General features: G+C 44.5%; 1 protein-coding gene across 1 annotated transcript in view; it reads left to right on the forward strand.

The window, feature by feature from the left end:
* DDX4 (DEAD-box helicase 4) overlaps window positions 1-25281 on the forward strand; it is a 169409-nt gene that overhangs the window by 138855 nt on the left and 5273 nt on the right. The window contains exons 19-23 of the mRNA XM_073622831.1: window positions 13881-14010; window positions 16104-16270; window positions 22179-22324; window positions 22700-22799; window positions 24009-24285. Of these exons, the coding sequence (XP_073478932.1) occupies window positions 13881-14010; window positions 16104-16270; window positions 22179-22324; window positions 22700-22799; window positions 24009-24285 (820 nt within the window). The remainder of the gene's footprint in view (window positions 1-13880; window positions 14011-16103; window positions 16271-22178; window positions 22325-22699; window positions 22800-24008; window positions 24286-25281) is intronic.

The following is a 25281-nucleotide window of genomic DNA, read 5'->3' on the forward strand; positions in this document are numbered from 1 at the left end:
GCACTGGGCTCTGCTTTTGGTGTTTTCCAGGCCTTTAGGGCAGTGGTCATCAACCCTGTCCTCGGGGCCCACTAACAGGCCAGGTTTGCAAGATAACTGAAATACATCACAGGTGATATCATTTGCTGCTCAGTGATTGCAGTATTCTAGTCTGCATCTCCCCAAGGTAATACATAAAACCTGGCCTGTTAGTGGGCCCTTAGGACAGGGTTGATGACCACTGCTTTAGGGGACACACATTGAATATCAATCAAAGCACCTCTCGCTAAACAAAATGGTTACCTTTTACACTCCTTTTTAAACATTTGCTTTGCTTCAAAAATTATATCCAATGTCACTTTTTTGGTGCTTCAATGCGTCTCTAAAGACTCCCATAGAAGTCTTTCACAGTGCTTGCTAATGGCACCTGCTGCATGTTTGTTTCGAGATAGCTTTGCTTTGTATCAGAGGTATAAGATATCCCGGGATGCACTGGGAAACCAAGAAGTGCACCAGAAACATAATCAACTGTCGTTCTGGTTCATGTGTATATATATTCTTGGAGTGTCTGGTGCAGACATCACATCTGGTGTTAAGCATGGAGCAGCAGAAAAGTAAGTAGGGTGCAGAGCGGAGCAATTTAGCAGATGGCACACATGGTGCGCAATGAGGGAACGCTGTAGTGGAAGGTGAGAACTGAGTGGGGGAGAATCGGCAGAGTTAAGGGTCCAGGGCAGGAGAAGCTAGCAGATGCCATACATGGTGTGCAGCATAGGAGCAATATAGTGGAAGCTAAGCAGTGACTGGAGAGGGAGTAAAATTGGCAAATCAGAGGAGAGCTGGTTGGGGGATGAGCAGATCTAGAGTTTACTACTGAGTGGAGGGATCAGCTGAGTTTGGGGTTATATTGAGTGGGGCATCAGGAGAGCTGGGGGTAATACTTAACAAGGGTACTAATGAGATGATTGTCTGCTCAGCGGGGCTATTAATCTGAGGATATGCGTCTGCTCAGCAGGGGTACAAATCTGAGGATATGCTGAATGGGGCTACTAATGAGCCAGATTTCTCCTAAGCCCCTTTAAAACAATTAGAAAATGGGGCATTTGCCAAGCTTCAAAAACACATGAATAATGCATGCTGAAGTGGTAGGTGCTTTAAAGTGGTTGTAAACCCACGGAAAACAAAAAAAAACCTGCAAAAAAAAAAAGGCCTAATGAGCTAGTATGCATAGCATACTAGCTCATTATGAAATACCTTCGATCGAAGCCCCCGCAGCGGTCCCGGCACACTGCTCTGCGACGTATCCACAATTGACGTCATTCCCGCCGGTAACGGAAAATCAGCTAAAGCAATGGCACAAACGAGCCGTTGCATCAGTGCACATGTGCCGATGACGTCGGCACATGCTGATACAGTGGATTTTTCCTAAACCGTGGTTTAGGAGATATCCACGTTAGCTACAGGTAAGCCTTTTTTTATAGGCTTACCTTTAGTGAAAAAAAAAAATCAAAGCAAGTGTATATGAGCCCTTAGTATACTGGTTAGTTAGCCGCTGAGAGCTTTTTGGTTTTGCGCTGTGGCACAACCTCACGTGTGCATCTGTTTCTGAATATTCGTAAGCAGTCTGAGGAAGCTGAACATCAGCAGCTACCTCCTGAGGCCGAAGGGTTTAAAATTGCGCACACCTGTGGAATGGCGACAACCTACAATACATTAGATTATACATAGATGACACTTTAAAAGAGTTTACAGGTTAGCAGTTTAGAGTTGCACAGGAAGTCTAGCACTAGAATTATTGCTGTCACTCTGACGTTAACAGTGATATCTTTCAAATGTAGTGCGAGCAACGTTTACATCTGTGCTGCACCATGCATGTTCACATTAACACAGGGGGATGGGGGCACTTTAATTACTTTTTTTTTTTTTTCTTTAACATGTACCTTTTTAGTGTTTTTATCAACTATATTGCTATCACAAGGGATGAACACATCCCTTGTGATAGCATGGGCCATGACAGGTCTTTTTTTTTTTTTTTTTCTGGTTTTTGACATCACACAGTGGGAGGAACAACATCAATTCCTCTCACTGTGTCCGTGGCAGCTGCTGGTCACATCCTTACCGGGCTCCCCTATAGGACAGCAGAGCCTGGTAAAGGCAGCCAGTATGGGGGGGACCCTCTTCCGCCACCTGGAAAAGTGATCCTGCTTATAGTCTCTAGGATCACTTTTAGCTGATAGGAAAAAAAACTCAGTGGATGCCATATGATATCCTATGGGTGGGAAGTGATTAAACATCCTCTGCAATAAATATAACATTTCTTTATCGTACATCACGGGACACAGAGCACCATAGTAATGACTGTCTGGGTTATATGCTACCTTTAGGTGATTGGACACTGGCAACCAATAGTAAGAAGGTTCCTCCCATATAACCCCTCCCATACAGGAAGTACCTTTAGTTTTTTGCCAGTGTCTTGAAGGTGATGGTCACGGCTGTGGAAGCTCTTCAAATTTTCTTCAATAAATGTCCCAGTGAGGATGTTATATCGGATCCGTTCGGATGGCATTAAAAGCTAAAGTGGATGGTACCCGAGCCTTGGTTTAAGAACAAGGTTTTGCTTGTAATGTGTCCTTTTTAGGCGCTGGACCCTTGTTACATGGTATCCCTGGTCTTTATTTGCCCAAGGGAACCAAAAGGGTGCTTTACAGGTCCAGGAGTGTGGACCCCCTACAATGGGGGACCCGGTCCCTGAAGATCCTCAGAAGCGCTACCCACCATGATGGGGGAAGATTGGGCCTGTATCAGGTCCTGCAGCGAAGACTATTGAGTACTCCCTCTGGGAGGCCTAACAATTTTCTGTTTCCAGTATAAAGTGCCTTATGTAAGCCCTGTGTCTCATTACATGTGGTTCTGTTACAGAGCAAGCTGACAGATGCAGCTTATGTTTGTATCTCCCGCACATGGCGGCGAGTGCTGCGCGTAGGGCATGCGCGTGCGTCGAGATTGTGCACGAGGCGCGGCATGTCTGTGTGTATGCGTGGTGCGCATGCGTGGTAGAAGCACGGCCGCTCGTGTGTCACTGGGCGACGTACGGAATAAAGGGAGGTACGCTCCGACATGTCATTGCTGCTAGTCAGTTGATCTCAGCAGGGCCTTGTGTGCGGTGGGACACAGAGGTCTGGGATTTTGAGATTGGACATTTGCAAAAAGTTGGAGGCTGGTAAAGCTGTGGTGGCGGCTGTGTGCTGGGCCCAGCTAGATAACTCAGAGGGAGTGCCTTTTTATTTCCTCAAACATGTAAGCGATGTCTTCCAGGAAACGAGGTGTGGGGAGCAGGGCAAGTCCTGGGGTTAAAAGTACTTCAAAAACAGGAGATCAACCTCAGGTTGCTGCAGCATCAGTCTTCCCTGAAAGACCTGCGGCATTTGGCCTGGCTGAGCCATTGCAGTTGTCAGGCATAGTGGCCACTACCAATATCCCTGCTTCAGCCTATGTTACTAAGGATGATTTAGCATCAGCCCTTGCTTGCTTTGAAGACAAAATAGCAGGTATGATTGCTACAGTAACACAGGGAGGGAAGAAACGTCATAGATCTGGGAAGAGGATTTGGAGGAGGCGGCCGTTAAAGACAAAGAGGAAGGGGAGGCTGATCAGTCCTCGGCTGAGGATTCAGGTTCTGAAGAACTAATTTCTGCTTCCCAATCCCAAAAGTTGTTTATCCAAACCTTGAACGAGATGGTGAGAGCTGGATTTAAATTACCTCCGGTACAGGGACCGGGACCCTTCTATTCTACATTAGGGTGCTTGCGTCCTCAACCAGGTCCCCAGGCGTTACCTTTGCATCCTTTATTGGAACAGGTTATTTACGCTGACTGAGACCACCCGGACAGGACATACTTGCCTCCTAAAAGGTTTTCCCTTTTATATCCTATGAAGGAAAAATTCAGGAAGAAGTGGGATGCACCGTTGGTTGATGCGGCCGTTTCTTCAGTGAATAAGAGTCTGACCTGCCCAGTGGATAATGCCCAGGGATTTAAGGATCCGGCAGATAAAAAGCTGGAATCCTTACTAAAGGCTTCTTTTTCAGTAGCTGGGTCAGCAGTACAACCGGCAGTGGCAGCTATCGGTATTTGTCAGGCAATGAAGGACCGATTTAAGAAATTGGTCAGGAACCTGCCTGTTTCAGAGGAAGTTTCTGACGAACTATGAGAACTTCCTCGCGCCTTAAGTTTTGCGGTAGATGCGTTAAAAGACTCAATTCAGCAGAAGTCTCGTTTTGCGCTACTCTCAATCCATATGCGCAGGGTACTGTGGTTAAAGAATTGGTCGGCCGAGACGCCATGCAAAAGGCTACTGGCAGCTTTTCCTTTTCACGGTGAGCATCTTTTTGGGGAAGATTTGGATAAATATATCCATAAAATCTCAGGCGGGAAAAGCTCCTTGCTTCCAGTTAAACGGGGTAAGCAGCCTTCCTTTAAAATTCCTAACGCTCCTGGGCCGAGTGCCTCTTACCCTAAGAGGTATCGACGGTCTCAGCCACCTACCTTCAAGAAGCCTCAAGGTCAAAAAAGACCTTGGACCCAGAAACCAGCCAAGACCAATTCCAAGACATCCCTGTGAAGGGGCGCCCCCACTCCTGTGAGTGGGGGGCAGGCTGTGGTGGTTCGCAGATGCTTGGGGAAAATTGGTTCAAGACAGGTGGGTCATTTCAACCATTTCTCAAGGTTACAAAATAGAGTTTCAGGATTTTCCCCCAACTCAGTATTTGGTATCCAGGGTTCCATCAGACCCAGGGAAAAAAAGAACCCTATTCCTGGCTTTAGAACAACTGGAACGGCAGAAAGTAATCATCAAACTTCCACAAAAGGAAAGATTCAAGGGGTTTTACTCAAACCTATTTACAGTACCAAAGCCAAACGGAGAGGTAAGGCCCATCTTGGACCTCAAATCCCGCAATTCCTTTTTAAACGTCCGAACCTTCCGCATGTAGTCGGTTCGTCACTTCCTTGAGAAAAGGAGACTTTTTAGCGTCCATAGACATCAAGGACGCATACCTGCACGTACCGGTTTTTGGCCCACATCAAAGATTCCTGTGGTTTGCAGTAGAGGGGTATCATTTCCAGTTTGTGGCACTTCCGTTCGGTCTAGCCACGGCCCCTCGAGTCTTCACAAAGGTTTTGGCCCCAGTGTTGGCTTTCCTAAGGTCCCAGAGTATCGCGGTGGTAGGATACCTGGACGATCTTTTGCTAAGGGATCAAGCTTACTCCACCTTAGTAGGAAACATTGCGACTATGGTCCGTTGCCTAAGGCTGTTAGGCTGGATTCTAAATTTGAACAAATCGGCCCTTCGTCCAGCTCAGGCCTTAACATATCTGGGTCTGGTCTTGGACACAACCCAAGAAAAGGTATTTCTTCCTCCCTTAAGAGTCAATTCTATAAGGGAGCTGGTTCGGAAGGTCAAGGGGACAAAAGGTCCTTCGATCCGTCTATGCATGAGGCTTTTAGGCAAGATGGTATCATCTTTCAGCGTGGTTCCTTATGCGCAGTTTCACTCCAGGATGTTCCAAAGAGCTATCCTGGAAGCTTGGGACAGGTTGATTCAATCCTTGGATCATCCCATGAATCTATCCCTACAGGTAAAAAGGGAACTCTCTTGGTGGTCAAAGACCAGCAACTTGAACGGCGGGAAATCTTTTCCGCCAGTAACCTGGAAAGTAGTATCCACGGACGCCAGTTGTCTGGGCTGGGGAGCAGTCATGGAGGAGTCTTCCGTTCAGGGATTGTGCTCTCAGAGAAGGTCTTACCCATCAATCTGCTAGAAATTTGGGCAGCTCGCTTAGCCCTCCTATTTTGGACATCCAGACTGCAGGGGTTCCCAGTCCGAATCCAATCCGACAACTCCACGGTGGTGGCGTACATCAACCACCAAGGGGGCACCCAGAGCCGGGCAGCCCAAAGGGAAGTGGATCACGTATTAACTTGGGCAGAGAGACATGTACCGTTTCTTTCGGCAGTGTTCATTCCAGGGGTGGACAATTAGCAAGCAGACTATCTAAGTCGCCAGCAATTACTTCCAGGAGGGTGGTCTCTTCATCCCAAAGTTTTCCTTCAGATTTGCCAGCATTGGGGGGTGCCAGATGTGGATCTTCTAGCATCCAGATTCAATGCCAAGGTAGACAGGTTTGTGTCCAGGACCAGGGATCCACTTGCTATCGGAACGGATGCACTCGTAGTTCCCTGGGACAGGTTTTCCCTGATTTATGCGTTCCCTCCGATCCAATTGCTGCCACACTTGTTGCGCAGGATACAGAGGGAGCAGAATACAGTGATCCTGGTGGCCCAGGAGGTCCTGGTATTCAGAGATGGTGAGGATGGCGGTGAAGGACCTGCTGTGTCTCCCAGACCGTCCAGATCTGTTATTTCAAGGCCCCATATACCATCCTTCTTTACGGTCGCTAAATTTGATGGCATGGCTGTTTAGACCAGGGTACTAAGGGGCCGTGGTATCAGGGGTTCAATCTTATCCACTCTGATTAATGCTAGAAAGCCAGTTTCTAGAAGTATCTACTATAAGGTATGGAAATCGTATATTTCCTGGTGCGAGAAAAAGGAATGGCATCCTCGCAGGTATGCAATTGGGAGGATCCTTGCCTTTCTGCAATCAGGAATTGATTTAGGCTTATCTTTAGGAACCATTAAAGGGCAGATTTCGGCCTTTTCAGTTTTTTTCCAGAGGCCAATTGCATCCCATTCTTTAGTGCAAACCTTCGTCAAGGGGGTACTGCACTTAAAACCGCCGGTTAAACCTCCCTTAAGCCCTTGGGACTTAAACTTGGTGCTATCAGCTCTGCAGGTTCAGCCCTTTGAACCGATTAGGCATAATCCTTTAATCCTGTTGACCAGGAAATTGGTTTTTCTGGTAGCCATAACTTCAGCTAGAAGGGTGTCTGAATTGGCCGTCCTTTCATGTAAAGAACCGTTTCTATTCTTACATCAGGACAAGGTGGTGATGCGCCCCCCCTCCAGATTTTTTTTTACCAAAGGTGGTTTCCAGATTTCATTTAAATCAGGATATCATTTTACCCTCCTTTTTTCCAAATCCTAGGTCTAAAGAGGAAAGGTCGCTTCACTCACTGGATGTGGTGAGAGCAGTCAAGGTTTACTTAAACATGTCAGCTGCTTTTTGGAAAACTGACTCCCTTTTTGTCCTGCCAGACGGTCCTAAGAGGGGACAGGCAGCGACTAGTTCAACTATTTCTAGGTGGATTCGCCAGCTCATTATCCAGGCTTAAAACGCGTTCCACCTCAATATTTCAAAGCTCACTCTACCAGAGCAGTTAGTACATCATGGGCAGTGCGCCAGCAGGTGTCTATGGCTCAGGTTTGCAAAGCGGCCGCTTGGTCTTCAGTTCATACGTTCACCAGGTTTTACCAGCTGGACGTCAGATCTCAAAGGGAGACTGTTTTTGGCCACAGCGTGCTGCAGGCAGCCTTATAAGTCCTGGGCCGGAAGGGGGATCTAGGAATACTGTGTTCCCTCCCCTCAAATGCATTGCTTTAGGACATCCCAGATAGTCATTACTATGGTGCTCTGTGTCCCGTGATGTACGATAAAGAAAAATGTATTTTTAAAACAGCTTACCTGTAAAATCCTTTTCTTGGAGTACATCACGGGACACAGAGGTCCCTACCCTCTTTTCTGGGATCTTCATTGCTTGCTACAAAACTAAAGGTACTTCCTGTATGGGAGGGGTTATATGGGAGGAACCTTCTTACTATTGGTTGCCAGTGTCCAATCACCTAAAGGTAGCATATAACCCAGATAGTCATTACTATGGTGCTCTGTGTCCCGTGATGTACTCCAAGAAAAGGATTTTACAGGTAAGCTGTTTTAAAAATCAATTTTTTTGCTTTGTATACAATAGAAAAACATTAAAGTAGAACTATAGGGAAATTGTTTTGTTTGTTTGATTTACTTTTTGGATAGAGTAAGGGAGGTTTATAATCACTGTCAAATTTTTTTTTTGCCGTCTGTGGCCCATTATGGAGATTTACCTTCACTTCTGCCCCGTAGCCAAAACAGGAAGTAAGAGGAAATTACCAGAGTTAGTGTCCCCATTGGGAAGATTTCCCCTCTTTCTTTTATGGGGACAGCCTAAATTTCTCATTTGTTGACAGACACAGCACTTCTTTATTCAGAACCATAGGGTTATATCGCCCCCTACAGGAGTAGGACACTAGGCATAAAAACTTGGCTACGCCCATGGGCTGTCCTAGGTGATATACACCCCTCTCTCTGCTATAGGCCTTCAGGTTTTTTTTTTTTTCTGCCTTGTCAGGAGTAAGGACCTAGTTCCCTGCTGGGATCTCTAGTCCTGGCAAATTTTATCTTTTGTTTGTTTTCCAGGATTCTTTCCGGTGAGATCTGCAATCAACTGCCACACTGGGCGACGGGCTGGACACTTGATCCAGTGGTCTCCCCAGTCTGGCCAGCAATCGCGTGCAGAGCGCCTGTACGCTCTAGGTCCGCCGCGACATAACCCCCACTGGACGGGGGCTGACCCTGTGAGTTAAACGACTTGCGAGGTTGCATACGACTGGGTCTCCGCTCAAGTCGCAGCGTCCCTCATGGCCGACAGCCCCCACTACAGTGGTGAGGATGTTCTATCTGCAGCGGTGCCCTCCTGGTATGATGAGTATATGTCTCCCCTTGGTGAGTTTGCGGTGGACGTGGGCCCCTTCCCGGGTCAGTCGGTCCTGAGGGTTTCCCCTCTGCTCTTGCACCCTCTCCTCCTGGGGTGGATGATGCCTGGAGGTCCCCTGGTAGCCCCCCTTTTCCCCTCCCTCTATATGGGGTAGTGTGGTGCCATGATGGATCCTGGGGCATGGAGTTAAGTACTGGTGGGCATGGGGTGCACGCCGCCAGGTGCAGTGCTTATCGGGGGGGCACTGGGTGCTCCCAGGGGTCCGGCGCCCGAATCCTCTCAGGGACTTTTCTGGGGTCTGTCAGCCTCGTGTAGCGCGGCCATTTTGCCATTGCCATAGGTGTCTTTTTTTCCCCCTAGTGCCCGCTGACTTCTTATGGCTGGGGCTGGCGGCCATGATTTGGTGGTTTTTGTGCTCAGGCAGCCACAGCCATTATTACTCTGTAGCGTAGACAGCTCCTTTTAACCCAGTGCAGACTCCTGTGTTATCCTCTTCCTCGGACGCCACGTGTGTGCGGAGCTACGCTGGTGGCTTAGTGAGTCTGGTGGGGTCGCTCCTCTCTGCTGCAGGCTGTGGGGTATCCTGGTGTTCCGGCACCACTACCGGCGTGTCCCTTTGCAGTGGTCGCTCTTGGTGGGGGGGGTCTCTTCTTCCCCTATGGAGTCTCAGGAGCATGTTTCCCCACCTGACCCTCTATCAGAGGCTGCAGGTCCCTCTGGGTCCCAGCCATGCGTTGACGCACTGACAGCGGCCCTGGAGTTCTTTGTGTCCCTGGTGGAGGTGGCTCTTGGGCAAGAAGCTTCCCCCCACCTTCTCCTGCTTCATCTGTCTCGTCAGATCCTGAATCTGATTCAGCTGCCGTGGACGGGGCCCACCCTGCAGGAGCTGCGGCTGCACTCCTAGATTTTTTCAGACAGTGAGGATGATTCCTCTGCCCCGGTGGCTGCCACGAGAAGGCGTTGGTGGATGCACTGATTGCATCTGTGCGGGAAACTTTAAAAATGGAGGATGCGTCTGAGGTGCCAGTCCCTTTTGGCACTCTCAAGCCATCTCGCATGGTAAAAGTGTTTCTTTATCCCTCCTTTTTTGACAAGTTGACGGCTTTTAAAGATCTGGCTGACAGGTAGAGTCTCTGAGCCGTATTATGTTCCCTATTGCGGGTTTGGCACTTCGGCTGGTCCTGGCCATTGCCCTGGTGTCTCAAATGCTGACAGAGTGGACGAAGCTGTTGCACCGTGACCTGGAGGGTGATCAGTTTCCTCCTGCCTTCACTGAATTGGCGGACCAGCTAGTCCAGGATCTGCAGTTTGTCTGCGATGCCTCTTTGGACGCAGCTCCCTTGCTTTCTAAGCTGTCTGTTTCAGCAGTAGTGCTTTGGCAGATATTGTAGCTAAAGTGTTGGACTGCGGACCAGGCCTCTAAAAAATAAAAAAAAGCTCTAGCTGATCTGCCTTTTCAAGGTGATCATTTGTTTGGGGCCACTTTGGATGATATTAAGAGCGTCACAGGGGAGAAGAGTACTTTTCCACAGTCAAAAAAAAAAAGGGGAAGGAGCCACGTCGCAAGCGTGGTCCTTCCTTCTCGGCACACAGATTTTTTTTATGTCCTTCAGGGTCCATTGATAAAGTCTCAGTCTTTCAAGCCTCCCTCAGGAGGTTCCAAGTGACCCTGGTCAGGCAAACCGAGAGCTGGGTTCTCCAGACCCCCCAGATAAGGCTCCTTCAGCATGAAAGGACGTTCTCACCCACAGTCCGGGTGGGGGGATGTCTTTGCTGGTTTCCGGGCCCGTGGACCTTTCTGATAAACGACATGTGGGTCCATGAAGTGCTTCTGTCTGGCTACAAGATCGAGTTCCAGTCTTGTCCCCCCAAGCAGATTTTTTCTGTCCAATCTGTGTCTGTCTCCGGACAGTTTTGTTAGCCCTCCGGGGCACGCGGTGCAAGGCCTGTTGCTTCAAGGGGTGATTGTCCCGGTGTTGGAACGTTTCCAGGGTTTTTATTCAAACCTGTTTACGATACCCAAAAAGAGAGTAGGGTACGTCCCGATTTTGGACCTCAAGGTCCTGAACCGTTTTGTGCGGGTGCGGAAGTTCAGAATGGAGTCCGTTCGCTCCGTGGTGGCATCTCTTCATCAGGGGGACTTTCTTGCCTCCATCGACATCAAGGATGCCTACCTGCACATTCCGATATGTGTACAACACCAGCGGTTCCTCCGCTTTTCTGTGGGAGAGAAGCGTTATCAGTTTGCGGCGTTACCCTTTGGTCTCACCTCAGCTCCTTGGGTCTTCACCAAGGTGTTGGCCCCGCTGCGCCAGCGGGGAATTGCTGTTCTGGGCTACCTGGACTACCTTCTGCTGCGAGTAGGCCCCCGACGACCCTGGAGATCGCTATTCAGACCCTGGCAGATTTTGGGTGGCTGATGAATTACCAAAAGTCTGCGCTGAATCCAGTTCAGAAATTTAATTTATATGGGTTTGACCCTGGATTCCGCTCTGGCCAGAGTGTTCCTTCCGCAGGACAAACTCCAGAAGTTACAGGCGGCAATCCACTTACTGCTGTCCAGCAGGGGGGTATCCCTGAGGACTTTCATGCTAGGCCTGATGGTGTCTACATTTTGAGGCGGTCCCGTTTGCTCAGTTCCATACGAGACCCCCGCAAAAAGATCTTGTTTAAAATGGGACAAATGTCCAGGGTCTCTGGACAGTCAGATTGGGCTGAGCCAAGGAACCGAAGGTTCCCTGATCCGGTGGCTTTGTTCCCCGGCTCTTCGGCAGGGGAAATCCTTTCTCCCTCTGTACTGGACGGTGGTCACCACCGATGCCAATCTGTCCAGAGGGGGAGTCCTGAGCCTGAGCTCTGCTCAGGGTCATTGGAGCAATCCAGGCTTCCTATCAACATCTTGGAACTCCGGGCTATCAGACTCTGTCTGGATCATTGGACAGATCGACTTCAGGGTCTCCAGCGGGTCCAGTTGGACAATGCCACGGCAATGGCCTATGTCAACCACCAGGGAGGAACAAGGAGCGTGTTAGCAGGCCTGTAAGTATTCGTCATTCTCCTGTGGGCAGAGCCTTTCGTCCTGGCAATCTCCGCCGTCCACATTCCGGGGGTGGACAACTGGCAGGCGGATTACCTCAGTCGACAAGTGTTGGACCAAGGGTAGTGGTCCCTTCATCGGGAGGTATTTCAACAGATATGGGGCTCTCCAGAGGTAGATCTGATGGTATCCGGGGTTAACAGGCAGGTGCAGAGGTTTGTGGCCAGGTCTCTGGTGGATGCCTCAGACGCTCTGGTGGCTCCGTGGGGCCAGTATAGTCTGATCTACGCCTTTCCTCCTCTCAAGCTTCTGCCTCGGTTGTTAAGTAGGATCGAGGCCAAAGGAATTCCAGTCATTCTAGTGGCCCCGTAGTGGCCTCGTCGGTCCAGGTGCGTCTGGTTGCAGACGCACCCTGGCGGCTGCCTCTCAGGGAGGATTTGCTATCCCAAGGGCCGATCTTCCACCCTGCTTTACCGTCGCTGGCTTTAACGGCCTGGCCATTGAAAGCCAGGTGCTGAAGGATAGGGGCTTATCTGCGTCGGTGATTCAAGGTGCTCAAGGCTAGAAAGTCTACTTCCAGGAAGGTATATCATTGGACGTGGAAAGCGTACATTTCATGGTGGGGTTTCACCCACGTTCCTTTTCGGTGACTCGGATTTTGACTTTTCTTCAGACGGGCGTTAAAAAGAATTTGGCCTTAAGTAATATCAAGGGCCAGGTGTCGGCTTTGGTGGTTTTCATTCAACGCCCTCTGGCTTCGCGTTCCCTGGTGCGTACCTTCATTCAGGGGGTGCGACGTGGTTCCACCTGTGCGATCTCCCTTGCCACCGTGGGACTTGAATCTGGTGCTTTCAGTTCTACAGAAGCCTCCGTTTGAAATTATTTGAGAACTTCCCCTGCTCACTCTGTCACAAAAGGTGGCCTTCTTGGTGGCTATCACCTCTGCTCGCAGGGTGTCGGAATTGGCAGTGCTATCCTGTTGCACGCCCTACCTGGTGGTTCTTTGTCCTTGTCCTTCGTTCCTTCCAAAAGTTGTTTCTGATTTCCATTTCAATGAAGACATTGTGTTGCCTTCCCTGTGTCCCAGGCCGCAACATCCGGGGGAATTAGCCTTACACACCTTGGATGTGATTCGGGCAATCAGGGTGTATTTTTGCGGCCACTGAGTCCTTTCTGAGGTCAGACTCCCTGTTCGTAATCGCGGACGGGCCAAAGAAGGGGCTGTCTGCTTCCTTTGTGACCATTTCTAGATGGATCAGACAGACCGTGGCTCAGGCCTATTCTGTCAGGGGTCAGGTTCCTCCCTTCCCGGTGAAGGCGCACTCTACTCGGGCGCTGAGTGCCTCCTGGGCCTTCCTCCGTCAGGCGTCAGTGACGCAAGTGTGCAAGGCGGCCACCTGGTCGTCGGTGCACACTTTCACAAAATTTTACAAAGTGGATGTGCTGGCATCTGAGGATGCCTCTTTTGGCTGCAAGGTTCTGCAGGCTGCAGTCTAGAGGGTTTTCCCCTCATGAAGGGGTTTTCTTGCTGTTCAGGTTGGGCTCCAGTTGTTCTCATTGAGCTCCAGGTTGTCTGGTTGGCCTGTTTTTTTGTTGGCTGCCCCACCCCTCATGTTTGGTACTGCTTTGGGACATCTCTATGGTTCTGAATAAGGAAGCACTGTGTCTGTCAATGATTGAGTGAGAAAATAAGAATTTTTACTTATCGTAAAATCCGTTTCTCCGAGTTCATTGACAGACACAGCACCCACCCCTCTATGGAGTTTTTAATGCTTCTGACCCTACTTGTGACAAAACTGAAGGCCTATAGCAGGGGGGGGGGGGGGGGGTATATCACCTAGGACTGCCCATGGGCATAGCTAAGTCTCTTTTTCTGCCTAGTGTCCTACTCCTGTAGGGGGCGATGTAACCCTATGGTTCTGAATAAGGAAGCGTGTCAATGAACTCAGAGAAACTGATTTTACGGTAAGTCAAAAATCCTATTTTGGGGATTTTACTTTTTATAATGACAGGACAAATGGGGAGTGAATCTTCCTAACAGGGAAACCGACAGCAATAATAAAAAAAAAAATCTAATCCATTGCCTCTATTTTCACACACAAATTGTGTTTTCTATTGTAATGTAGCATAGAATATTAATTCAATTATGTTGCTTACAGAACATGCGTGCGCCCAGTTGTGATTTATGGAGGAACACAGACGTTTCACTCATTGAAACAGATCTCTGAAGGATGTAACATTCTTTGTGCAACCCCTGGAAGATTATTGGATATCATCAGGAAAGAGAAGGTATTTACTACTGGGGTTCTCTGATTTAGTAAGCCTTTAGGGCCCTTCACATGAAAATAAATGTAATTAAAAAACAAAGCTGCCAGTAGGTATGAAGTGCCATTACCTAGAGCTGTCACTACATGTAAGCAAAAGCTTTCTTTTGCCTATCTTTTGTCCAAAATTCTACAAACAATACCCCATAATGACAATGGGAAAGTTTGTTTGAAATATTTGCAAATTTATTAAAAATTAAAAAAACTAAATATCTGATGTACGTAAATATTCAGTCTTTGCCATGACACTCAGAATTGAGCTCGGGTGCATCCTGTTTCCAACGATCATCCTTGATGTTTCTACAACTTGATTAGAGTCCACCTGTGGTAAATTCAGTTGATTGGATATGATTTGTCTATATAAGGTCCTACAGTTAACAGTGCATGTCCGCATAAGCCATGCCATGAAGTCCAAGGAATTGTCTGTAGACTATCCGAGACAGGATTGAGCAAAGGCTGTGATTACCTATGTACATATGTTTTTTTTTTTTTTGTTTTCCTTTAAAAATTTGCAAAAATTTCAAACAAACTTATTTCACTTTGTCATTAATGGGGTATTATGTAAGGAAAATAATTAATTTAATTCATTTTGAAATAAAGCTGTAACATAATGTGGAAAAAGTGAAGTGCTGTGAATACTTTCCGGATGCACTGTATGAGCTCATTCGCAAAATACAATGGCTTCTGTGAATCAACAGTGGAGGGGAGGGGAAGGCAGAGCTACTGCTGTATGAGACACCAGCGTCTCTCCTTTTAGCGCTCCAGGAGTTTAGCGATAGCTGTACTGTGCATAAGAATTCTTCTTCCCCCTCACTCTCTGCAGAGAATGAACCTTACGATTAGAATGGTGTTGGGAAGGTTTCCAGTATTTTCTGTCAAACACCATGACCACCTGTGGGCATTTAAATGGAAGGAGTCCTATTCTGATGCTGCTGTACAGGTTCACCAGTTTGGATTGTGGTATACCCAGATCACTTCTACTGCTTTATATGGAAGCCTTTTGGCTTCCATATTGTCTCCCCCCAATTGTCTCTTGTGATTAAGTGCCTGTTAACACCACAAAATGTCCTCCAGATCCGTTCTGGATGCTTTTTTGCATGCCCATTATTTAATGTTTGTTTGTTTTTTTATATGTGTGTTTTACTGCATTCCAGTACAGTTCAGTGCATGAAAAAAGCAGCTTTGTTGTGTGTTTTTTTTTTTCTGGAACTGAAATGCACTGGAACACTGCTGGTGTCAACTATGTCATTGGAACCCATAACTTTTCATGCTTTTTTAATGCAGAAAAAAAGTTTTCTTACAGCCATGGTGATCTAACTGCAAGATTCTTAGCCTCCTGAAAGCAAAAGTATAACTCAACAGTTTCTGAACTCCTGTGTATCTTGCTAAATTTGACCAGGAGTCTCCAAACCTGCTAAAAAAGGTCTAATTTACTGTCCTTCAGACTTTTGAAGAGGCTGGCCCATGGCCAGTGTGAGTAAAAAATGCCCTGGCATCAATGGGAGTAAACAGTGGCCCATCATTGGTATTAGTGGGAGGAATAGTGCCCTGTTTTATGTTGAGAAAAGACATAAGTCCATCTCGTTCAACCAATAGATTTAAATTAAAATAATTTTAAAAACTTCCATATGCACAACCCTATACCCACTGTTGAGCTAGAGGAAGACAGTTGCCCCATTGTTGGTGTCAGGGGAAGGGATAGTGCCCCATTCTTGTTAGAGGGAGGAATTGTGCCCTATTTGGTGTCATTGGCAGGCATTCTGCTCCACTGCTGGTGTTAGTGGGAAGGAATAGTGCCTTGCATCAGTGGGTAGAATAGCGCCCCAAGGGCTGGATAAGGGCAAGCAAAGGGCCACATCTGGTCCAGTTTGGAGAACACTGGACTAGACAGTAAGTGTAAAAAAAAAAAATCATCTTTTATATGCTAAGCAGTTTTCTAGCAGGAAATCTAATGGCTGTTAACAGCCCCTACAATTTTGCAGGGTGGTCTGCCTCCTTGGTTTAGTTTAATGACATGAACTGTGCTAATAATCTTTTCTCTTATCTATCCCCACAAAGATTGGTTTAACTAAATTGCGCTACCTTGTGTTGGATGAAGCTGACCGTATGTTGGACATGGGTTTTAGAGAGGACATTGAGAATTTGTTGCGAAGTCCAGGAATTCCTAGTAAAGAAGAAAGACAAACCCTGATGTTCAGTGCTACATTTCCCTCAAGCATACAGAGGTAAATAAGTCATCTGTACTAAAAAAAAAAAAATCTCTTGTAAGTGCATTGTTCACATTGCATATCTTATATACAAAAAGTCTGAGTTTAACAGCTATTACAGAAAACTTTACTTGGCTTTGATAGGTGACTTAACCCTTTTGTTGCCAAGGCCATTATTCAATTTTATTTTTATATATTTTCTGAAAGCAGACCTAGAGAATAAAATAATGGTGGTTCCAATTTTTTGTCACACAATATTTCCACAAAGGTCTAGGAAACGCAAACATTTCGGTAAAAAAACACACTAATTAATTTTAGAGCACACAAAGGCAATAAACGACCCAGTTTTTTTGTAAAAATATAAAAGATGCGGTTGCGCCGAGTAAATACCCAACATGTCAAACCTTAAATTTGTGTGCTTCCATGAAATGGCAACAAACTTCAGTACCCTATGTTTTCCATAGACAAAACTGTAAAAGCCCCCTATAGGTCGTCATTTTAGCATTACAGAGGTGGTCTGGTGCTAGAAATATTGCGGTCTGGTGTGCACGGCCATATGAAACGTGTATCACAATCGACTTTTTCATGTGTAGGCGCCCCCGATGCGCTAGTTTACGTTCATACAGGCTTTTGGAATGTGTTAAAGGATAAATTCACCTTTCATAACATGTTACACCCATATTTATACCTGCTTACCTGCATAAAAAAAATAAAGGTGAACTTGTTTTTTTACCTTCACAGTGCAAACTTTTCAAAATTGGTGGTAAAATTCAACCATTCAGAGCTCCATCTCTGGTCGATGACCACCACTGGTCACATACTGCAACACCCTGTTCACCTGGAGATCTTATAAGTTATTTGAGTGCCTCATTTCACCACGATGATTAGTTCAGGACAGTCTACTTTGCGAGTACTCCACAGGAAAATACCCTCAATACTCGCTAAAATTGAGATTATGCAAAAAGGAGCCAATTCAGAACAGCAGTTGCACATTTGCTCTGCTGAAGGCTCGTTAAACACTCAACCTCAGAGTGACCATGCATCCCTTGTATCACTCCCTAGGAGTGGAGGTATATCTGTTGCAATTTGCTTCTCTCTGAGTCACAGACATCCCAAAAGTGTGAGTCCAATCAGTGGTTTCAAAGGGGTACAGAATATAGTTCAGAACTGTACCGCTTTCTTTATTCTTATACAGGATTTATATAGCGCCAGCAGTTTGCACAGCGCTTTATAACATGAGGGCAGACAGTACAGTTACAATACAATTCAATACAGGAGGAATCAGAGGGCCCTGCTCGTTAGAGCCAACAATCTAGAAGGGAGGGTCAAGTGAAACAAAAGGTGATAACTGTAGGGGGTGAGCTGATGGAGAAAATTAAAAAAAAAAAAAAACAGTTGTTAGGTGTGGGTAGCATAGGCTTCTCTGGAGAGGAGGGTTTTCAGGGATTGTCTAAAAGCTAATCAAGTAGGAGATAATCGGACAGATTGGGGTAAGGAGTTCAATACGATTGGAGAGGCTCTGGAAAAGTCCTGGAGGAGCATGGGAGGAAGTGGCAAGGGAGCTAGAGAGCAGGAGGTCTTGGGAGGAACGAAGAGAATTATCAAGGTGGTGTTTTGAGACTAGGCTAGTGCTGTAGCTTGTGGTTAAGTTGTGGATGGCTTTGTAAGTTTGCATTTTGAAATTCATTTGTTCTCAAAGGTCTTGGCACCCTTACTTACCATTCTCTGAACATGCAGGTGACTGGCAGTCTAGACAACCTTCTCCTGAAGGATTCATCTCCCTTGTAACTCAATATAAATGTCCAAAAGACAATCCAGATGCTCCAGGCCTTTGGCAATGTTCAATTTCAACAAATCTCCTCTCCAGCCTTCTCTGCACCCTGTATATACTTGGGTCTAATCCTGGATACATACCAAGAGGAAATCTCAGTTACATAAAAGAATGTTCTTTAAGAGCTCGTGCTCAAGAATGATCACAAAACTCCCACAGTGAAATTTGCCGCTTCTTGTTCTAATAGGCTTGTCTTGTAGATTTCCACTTCAGCTCTAACAGTGACAAAAAAAATCTTTCCTTTCTTACAATTGGAAAGTTCTTACAATAGACCTAAGTCTTTCCGACTGGGGTGGAGTCTTCCAATCCTCAACAGTTCATGGAACATGGTCCAGAGAGGAAACCAAATTCCCATCAACATCTTGAATTCCAGAGCTTTCAGGTTGTCCTTTCATCACGGGACACCCCTTCTATAAAGGCACTCCCTATTCAGGTCCATTCAGACCATTCCACCACAGTGGTGTGTATCCGCTAACAATGGAGCACAAGGAGCCTGCTGCCTTGAAGGTAGCAAACCAGATTCTCTATGTTCAGAAACTCTTTCCAGGGATTTCTGCAGTCAGCATCCTAGTAGTTAACTGCCAATTGAATTATCTTAGCTGCCATTGCTTGGACTAATGGGAAAGGCCTCTTCATCTAGATGTGTTTGGTCTGATGTCCCAAAGAAATGTTCTGGGCTTTAAGCATCAAGGCTCTATTGCCCAACTGTGTAAGTTAGCAACTTGGTCTTCTGTTCATACTTTCTCAAAGTTTTACCAGGTGGATGTTTAATTTTTCTGTGGATGAAGCTTTTGGCCGTAGGGTTCTTTCAGCGGGACTTTGAACTTGAGTTCTGGACTCCTGTTGTCTTTTGAACTTGAAGCAGTACAGTTTGCGTAATTACACACACACACACACACACACCCCACCCCCCTTCTTTGCTCACATGGTATATGACTAATCTACCTGTGTCCTGTATTTTGACTAGACTAAAAATTCTATATTTTGCAGTATAAGTCACAGGCCTTAGTACAAAACTTGTGTGGGATAGGATTATAGGGAGGCACATGTCCAAAAACCTGCCAGATCTCCATTTGACTTGAAGGCCAGAGGAGAGGGATAGGGTCTCATAGACCCCAGATCTCTCCATAAAGAGGGCCTGTCACGGCCGATGCTATCACAAAGGAGAATCATCCATTTTTTTAAGGTACAGTGTTAAATAAACTAAAAAGCACTTGTTGAATAATTGTATACTGATACTTGGCCAAGTAGATTACTCTGATCTTAAAAGGACTTAACAATGTGTTTCTATAGTGAAAGAAGCTCTTTCATCTAATGTGGGTGTATAGGTGTTTTAACCACTTCAGCCCCGGAAGATTTGGCTGCTCAATGACATGGCCATTTTTAAATTTTTTTTGCGATATGGCACTGTCACTTTAACTGACAAGTGCGCGGTCGCGCGGCGTACCCAAACAAATTTGACGTCCTTTTTTTCCCCCACAAATATAGCTTTCTTTTGGTGGTATTTAATCGTCTCTGTGGTTTTTATTTTTTGCGCTATAAACAGAGTGACAATTTTAAAAATAAGAATGGAAGAGAGGAATCAAACAAAACACCACATCCCAATTAGTAATTATTTTAAGAGATACGGGACTGGAGGTCACAAGCCTTGGGACTTTTGAGGTGTTATATATATTTTTAAAGTATTCACCAATAACATTAGATAAAACATATAGGTTTTATTACAAATATTTAAAAAACATGAGACAAATTCATAGGACAACTACAATTATTCCACTGAGATATGATGCATAGAAAATACCACTTTCTCAACATGTTTGGCTCGGCAGAGCTTCCTCAGGAGACTTTAGGTGTGGCATTTATTAAGCTATGGATAACTAAAGATTTGATAAGCGCTCATGTTGCACATTATATTTCATCTACAAAGTACCAATTGGCATACATGATTATGCGGAGAATATCAAAATATATTAAGGATATAACAAGTTAAGGGCATAGAAACAACATTAAATAGAGTAATGACTATAGAGAATTAAAAAAAAATGAAAAGAATCAATGAACCTTCCCAACACTGCTTCAAAATGCTTCAAGTCTATATATAGCTTAAAGTGGAGTTCCACCCAAAAGTGGAACTTCCACTCATCAGATTCCTCCCCCCCCCCCCTCCGGTGACACAGTTGGCATCTTTCAGGGGGGAGGGGGGTACAGATACCTGTATATTACAGGTATCTGTACCCACTTCCGGCATAGATAGCCACAGAATCTGCGGTTATTTACGCCATTTCCTGCTCCCTCCCCGCTGCCTGCTGGGAAACACACGGGTCCCAGAGGCAGCAGGGACCATCCGTATTGGGCTGCGCGACTCGCGCATGCGCAGTAGGGAACCGGGAAGTGAAGCCGCACGGCTTCACTTCCTGATTCCCTTACCGAAGATGGAGGCGGCAGCAACCGAGGACAGAGACGCTTCGGCCTCGGGTGCCGACATCGCGGGCGCCCTGGACAGGTAAGTGTCCATGTTTTAAAAGTCAGCAGCTGCAGTATTGGTAGCTGCTGACTTTAAAAAAAAAAATTTTTCGGCGGCGCTCCGCTTTAATTTGAAGGTAGAAAAATTCATATTTCTATTGTGCAAATACACTGTGCCTCTTCACCTTGAATCCCATCAGGGTTTGCAGAGAAGGACAAAAATTTCATTTGGGAGTTTTTCTGTTAGAAAAAACAACACAGCATAATAGAATAGGGAAGATATATATTTAAATCAGCAAAGATCAAGCAAAAAGCCTAATTGGCAATAATGGGAAGGGGAAATACATTACCTTCAATGAATCAATGCAATTGAATCAATCCACAGTGATGATTAAAATATTCACCTTGCCTATGGGGATCTTAAAAGATTGGGAGAGGAGCAAAAGGTCAAGTGTATGGTCACAGGGACCCCAAGTACCATAGGATGAGGTCAAATGTGACCAAGCGCTAATGTTCTCCAAGTAAAGGGACCTAGGAAATAATGAACAACAGAAAGACATGAGAACTAATATATGGAGCAAATATGTAAGCAAGTGTCCATCCCAGAACGCAAGCATCTTTTTTTCAGACAACTATTCATCACTCAGCAATGTTAGCGTTCTGGGATAGAAACTTACTTAAAAATAAAATCCAGTCCCGTATCTCTTTAATTAGAGTGACAATTTTGAAAACACAGTATTTTGTACTTTTTTGCTATAATAAATATCCCCAATTTTTTTTTTTAAAAAGCATTTTTTCCTCAGTTTAGGCCGATACATATTCTAGATGTTTTTGGTAATAAAAATCGCAATAGGCGTATATTGATTGTTTTGCGCAAAAGTTATAGCATCTACAAAATAGGGGATAGATTTATGACATTTTTTTTTTTCTTACTAGTAATGGCGGCGATCTGCGATTTTTTTTCATCCGGACTTCGATATTGCAGCCGACAGATTGGACACTTTTGACACATTTTTGGGACCATTGACAATTATACAGCAATCAGTGATATAAAAATGCACTGATTACTGTATAAATGTCACTGGTAGGGAAGGGGTTAACACTTGGGGGCAATCAAGGGGTTAACTGTGTTCCCTGGGGTGTTCTAACTGTAGGGGGGATGGGACTGTCTAGGAGGAGGAGAGAGATCGGTGTTTAGTATGAACAAATGTCTACTCTCCTGAATGAACTGGGATTTGTGTGTTTACACACAGAACCTGGTTCTCGCTCAGTCACAAGCGATAAAGGGTGCCCGGCGGTCATCGCGCCTGCTGGGCACATGCTGTGCTCACCCCTAGTGGCCAAAAGAAGCGACGTAAGGTAACGACGTTTCGCCCAGCTGTGCCATTCTACAGCAGTAAAACTGCGGCGGCTGGTTGACAAGCAGCTAACGTGGCCTTATAAATGGTGAATTGTAATGTTTCATTGCAGCTTTCTCGGTTTGCAGGGTGCATACAATTTTTTTATTTTTTCTTTCTCTATAGTAGTCGATTCTTTTTGGTTTGTTATACTTTTGCTAACAAGCAACTCCAGGTTTAGAGTCTGGTATGTTGTCACCATTGATTTGTTTTTTATTTTTGTTTTTTTTACCAGCCTTGCCAGAAATATTCTGAAGCCAGATTACTTGTTTGTTGTGGTTGGCCAAGTTGGTGGTGCCTGTAGTGATGTGGAACAGGTGGTCATGGAAGTTGAAGAATTCGGGAAGAAAGACAAATTGATGGAAATCTTACAAGAGATAGGTAGAAATAACAACATCAGTAGCAACATATTTGTTTTTAATCCAAAGAATGGCCATTATGAATCCTAATGTGCAGTGTATGTAATTGGAGTGGAACTTCAGCCAAATGTAAAATAAAAAGTTTATATGCAAACCACCTCCACTCTTAAAATGTGCAAAACCATTTGGCTGCTGAAACTTAAAATCCTTAATTTTACCCTTAATGCATATATCATATAGAGAATATTTAAACTGCTCTTTCCCTCAATGAGATCTAGAATGTCTTTTCCAATGTCATACAAAACGTCCTTTCGTTTCAGGGCTTTTTAAAGAGCGTGTTCATTTTTAGAATTTCATTTTGTATTGTACTTTTCTTTTTCTGTTTTAATTCATTTAGGTAGTGAACGCACAATGGTGTTTGTGAAAACTAAGAAGAAAGCAGATTTCATTGCTACGTTTCTCTGTCAAGAAAAAGTCCCATCAACCAGCATTCACGGGTAAAGGGTAGTTCATATTGGGGGTGGGGTGGGTTCTAAGATATTATTACATAAACTTAAGGCCCCCTTGCATGTGGGACCGTCCAGTTGTAGCATGTCCATCCTTTTTACCATGCCAGGCAGGAACAGGTGCTGCCTGCAGTGTGGCTGCACCTGTACCCCCCAGGTATGCTTAAACACTGGGATGGACACAGTACAGCTGGACATCTGAAAGCGTTTATGTAGAAACAAAAACGTTTCTGGGGTTTTTCTTTTTGTATTTTTCTTTTTGCATCTGTTTCTTTAGGGGAGAAGTGAGAGGAAATTCTTTAAGTGAGGGGAATCCCTAGTTTTCACCTGGGTAATCAAAACTTGTGTGTCCATTGGAAGATATCCTATCAATTCCTGTTTTAGTCAACCCAAAATAGTGTTTTTTTTTTTTTTTTTTTTTTTTTTTGTGGGGGGGGGGGGGGTTTACCCACAGAACCTGATGTGCTCTAATCCTACTTCACTTTGGTCTAAAACAAGTAGTTTTGCCTTTAGGTATAATTTAATCAAATATATATGTGCAATTAGTTTCGTTCCGAATTAATTTTTCGACAAATTCGTTAATTCGGAAATATTTAAATTAAGGCAAACCTGTTTAAACAAATTTTTCTGAAATTCAAAAGAACAAAAATCATAAAATGTGAAAATTTGAAAATCTGAAATAATTCTGAACTAATAACTATTACTATTACATTATAGGTATTGGAATGTTGGTGAATGTAACTAATACGAATTTATCCAAAGTTACAAATTATCCGAAAGAACAAATGCTGCATCTAAATGAACGTAACAAATTAATAATAATAATAAAAACTTTTTATTTATTCGTTGCGTTCCATTCGTTTAGATGCAGCATTTGTTCTTTCAGGTAATTCGTTACGTTCACTAACGGCCAAATTTGAAAGGAAATTCCAATACCTATAATTTAATAGTAATCGTTAATATTGGTTATTTCGGATTTTCTTTCTTATTTACAAATTCATTCGCAAGAACGAATTTCAATCGTACCGAATGACCCCGAAAACTAGAAAAAAATAAACGAAACAAAATATAATAGATTTCTCATGCATTCTTTTAAACCAATTGCCTTGTTTAAGTTTTTTTTTTTTTTTTTTTTTTTATGTGCATCAAATCGGTTTTGGATATATTAGTGATTACTAAACCTATTTTTCTTATTTCCAGTGACCGAGAACAAAGGGAGCGAGAGACAGCTCTAAGGGACTTTAAAACGGGACAGTGTCCTGTAATTGTAGCCACTTCCGTTGCTGCCAGGGGACTGGATATTGAAAATGTTAGTTATGTCATCAATTTTGATATCCCGGATGATATAGATGAATATGTTCATAGAATTGGACGTACTGGACGCTGTGGCAATACAGGAAGAGCAATCTCATTCTTTGATAAAAGAGGTGACGACGAGCAAAGGATTGCTCGTTCACTTGTAAAAGTTTTATCTGATGTAAGTTCTGAACTGATTAAAAGCAGAAGGAGCTGGAAAAATTGATTTTACCTGGTTTTGACATAGGCTCTAAATCAGTAGAATTTGTTTGAAAATGTTTGTTTTTGAGATGTTCACTAGATTTCCTAATGGTGAGTGGTGTCCAATCAACATTTTTTTCATCAACCATATTCGGAGGAGCAGGCTAAAAAAAAAAATTCAACTGATATTTTGTGAATATGGTTTTCGTTCAACCACTTCCGGACTGCCCACCGCACATGTACTTCAACAGGTACAACACACACTGAAGGAACACATTTAACCCTTTGATCGCCCCTAGTGTTAACCCCTTCCCTGCCAGTTTCATTTATACTTTTTGATCAGTGATTTTTTTAGCACTGATCACTATTGGTGTCACTGGTCCCCAAAAAGAGTCACTTGGGGTCAGAGTCCCGCTAAAGATCGCAGATCTTGGCCGTTACCAGTAAAAACAATCAATAAGAAATTAAAAGTCCCTAAATTCCCTATTTTGTAGACACTAACCTTTGCGCAAACCAATCAATATACGCTTATTGGGATTTGATTTTTTTACCAAAAACATGTAGAAGAATGCATATTGGCCTAAACTGATGAAGATATGTATGTATTTTTATCAAATTTAATTTTTTTTTGTATATGTATTATAGCAGAAAGTAAAAAAATTTTTTTTTCAAAATTGTCACACTTCTTTTGTTTATAGTGCAAAAAATAAAAACCGCAGAGGTGATCAAATACCACCAAAAGAAATCTCTATTTGTGGGGGGAAAAAAGGGCATCAATTTTTGTTTGGGTAACAACGTTGCACTACCACGCAATTGTCAGTTAAATCAATGCAGTGTCATATCGCAAAAAATGGCCTGGTCATTAAGGGTGTAAATCCTCCAGGGCTGAAGTGGTTAAGCAAAAATGTAAATGCTTTGTAATGATGAAGCCTGTTTTTATACGTGGTTGAAGTAAATTTTAAGAGCTTTTGAGTTA

Source organism: Aquarana catesbeiana, linkage group LG01 (genome assembly GCF_042186555.1).
Source record: "Aquarana catesbeiana isolate 2022-GZ linkage group LG01, ASM4218655v1, whole genome shotgun sequence".
In the NCBI taxonomy this organism is placed as follows: Eukaryota; Metazoa; Chordata; class Amphibia; order Anura; family Ranidae; genus Aquarana; species Aquarana catesbeiana.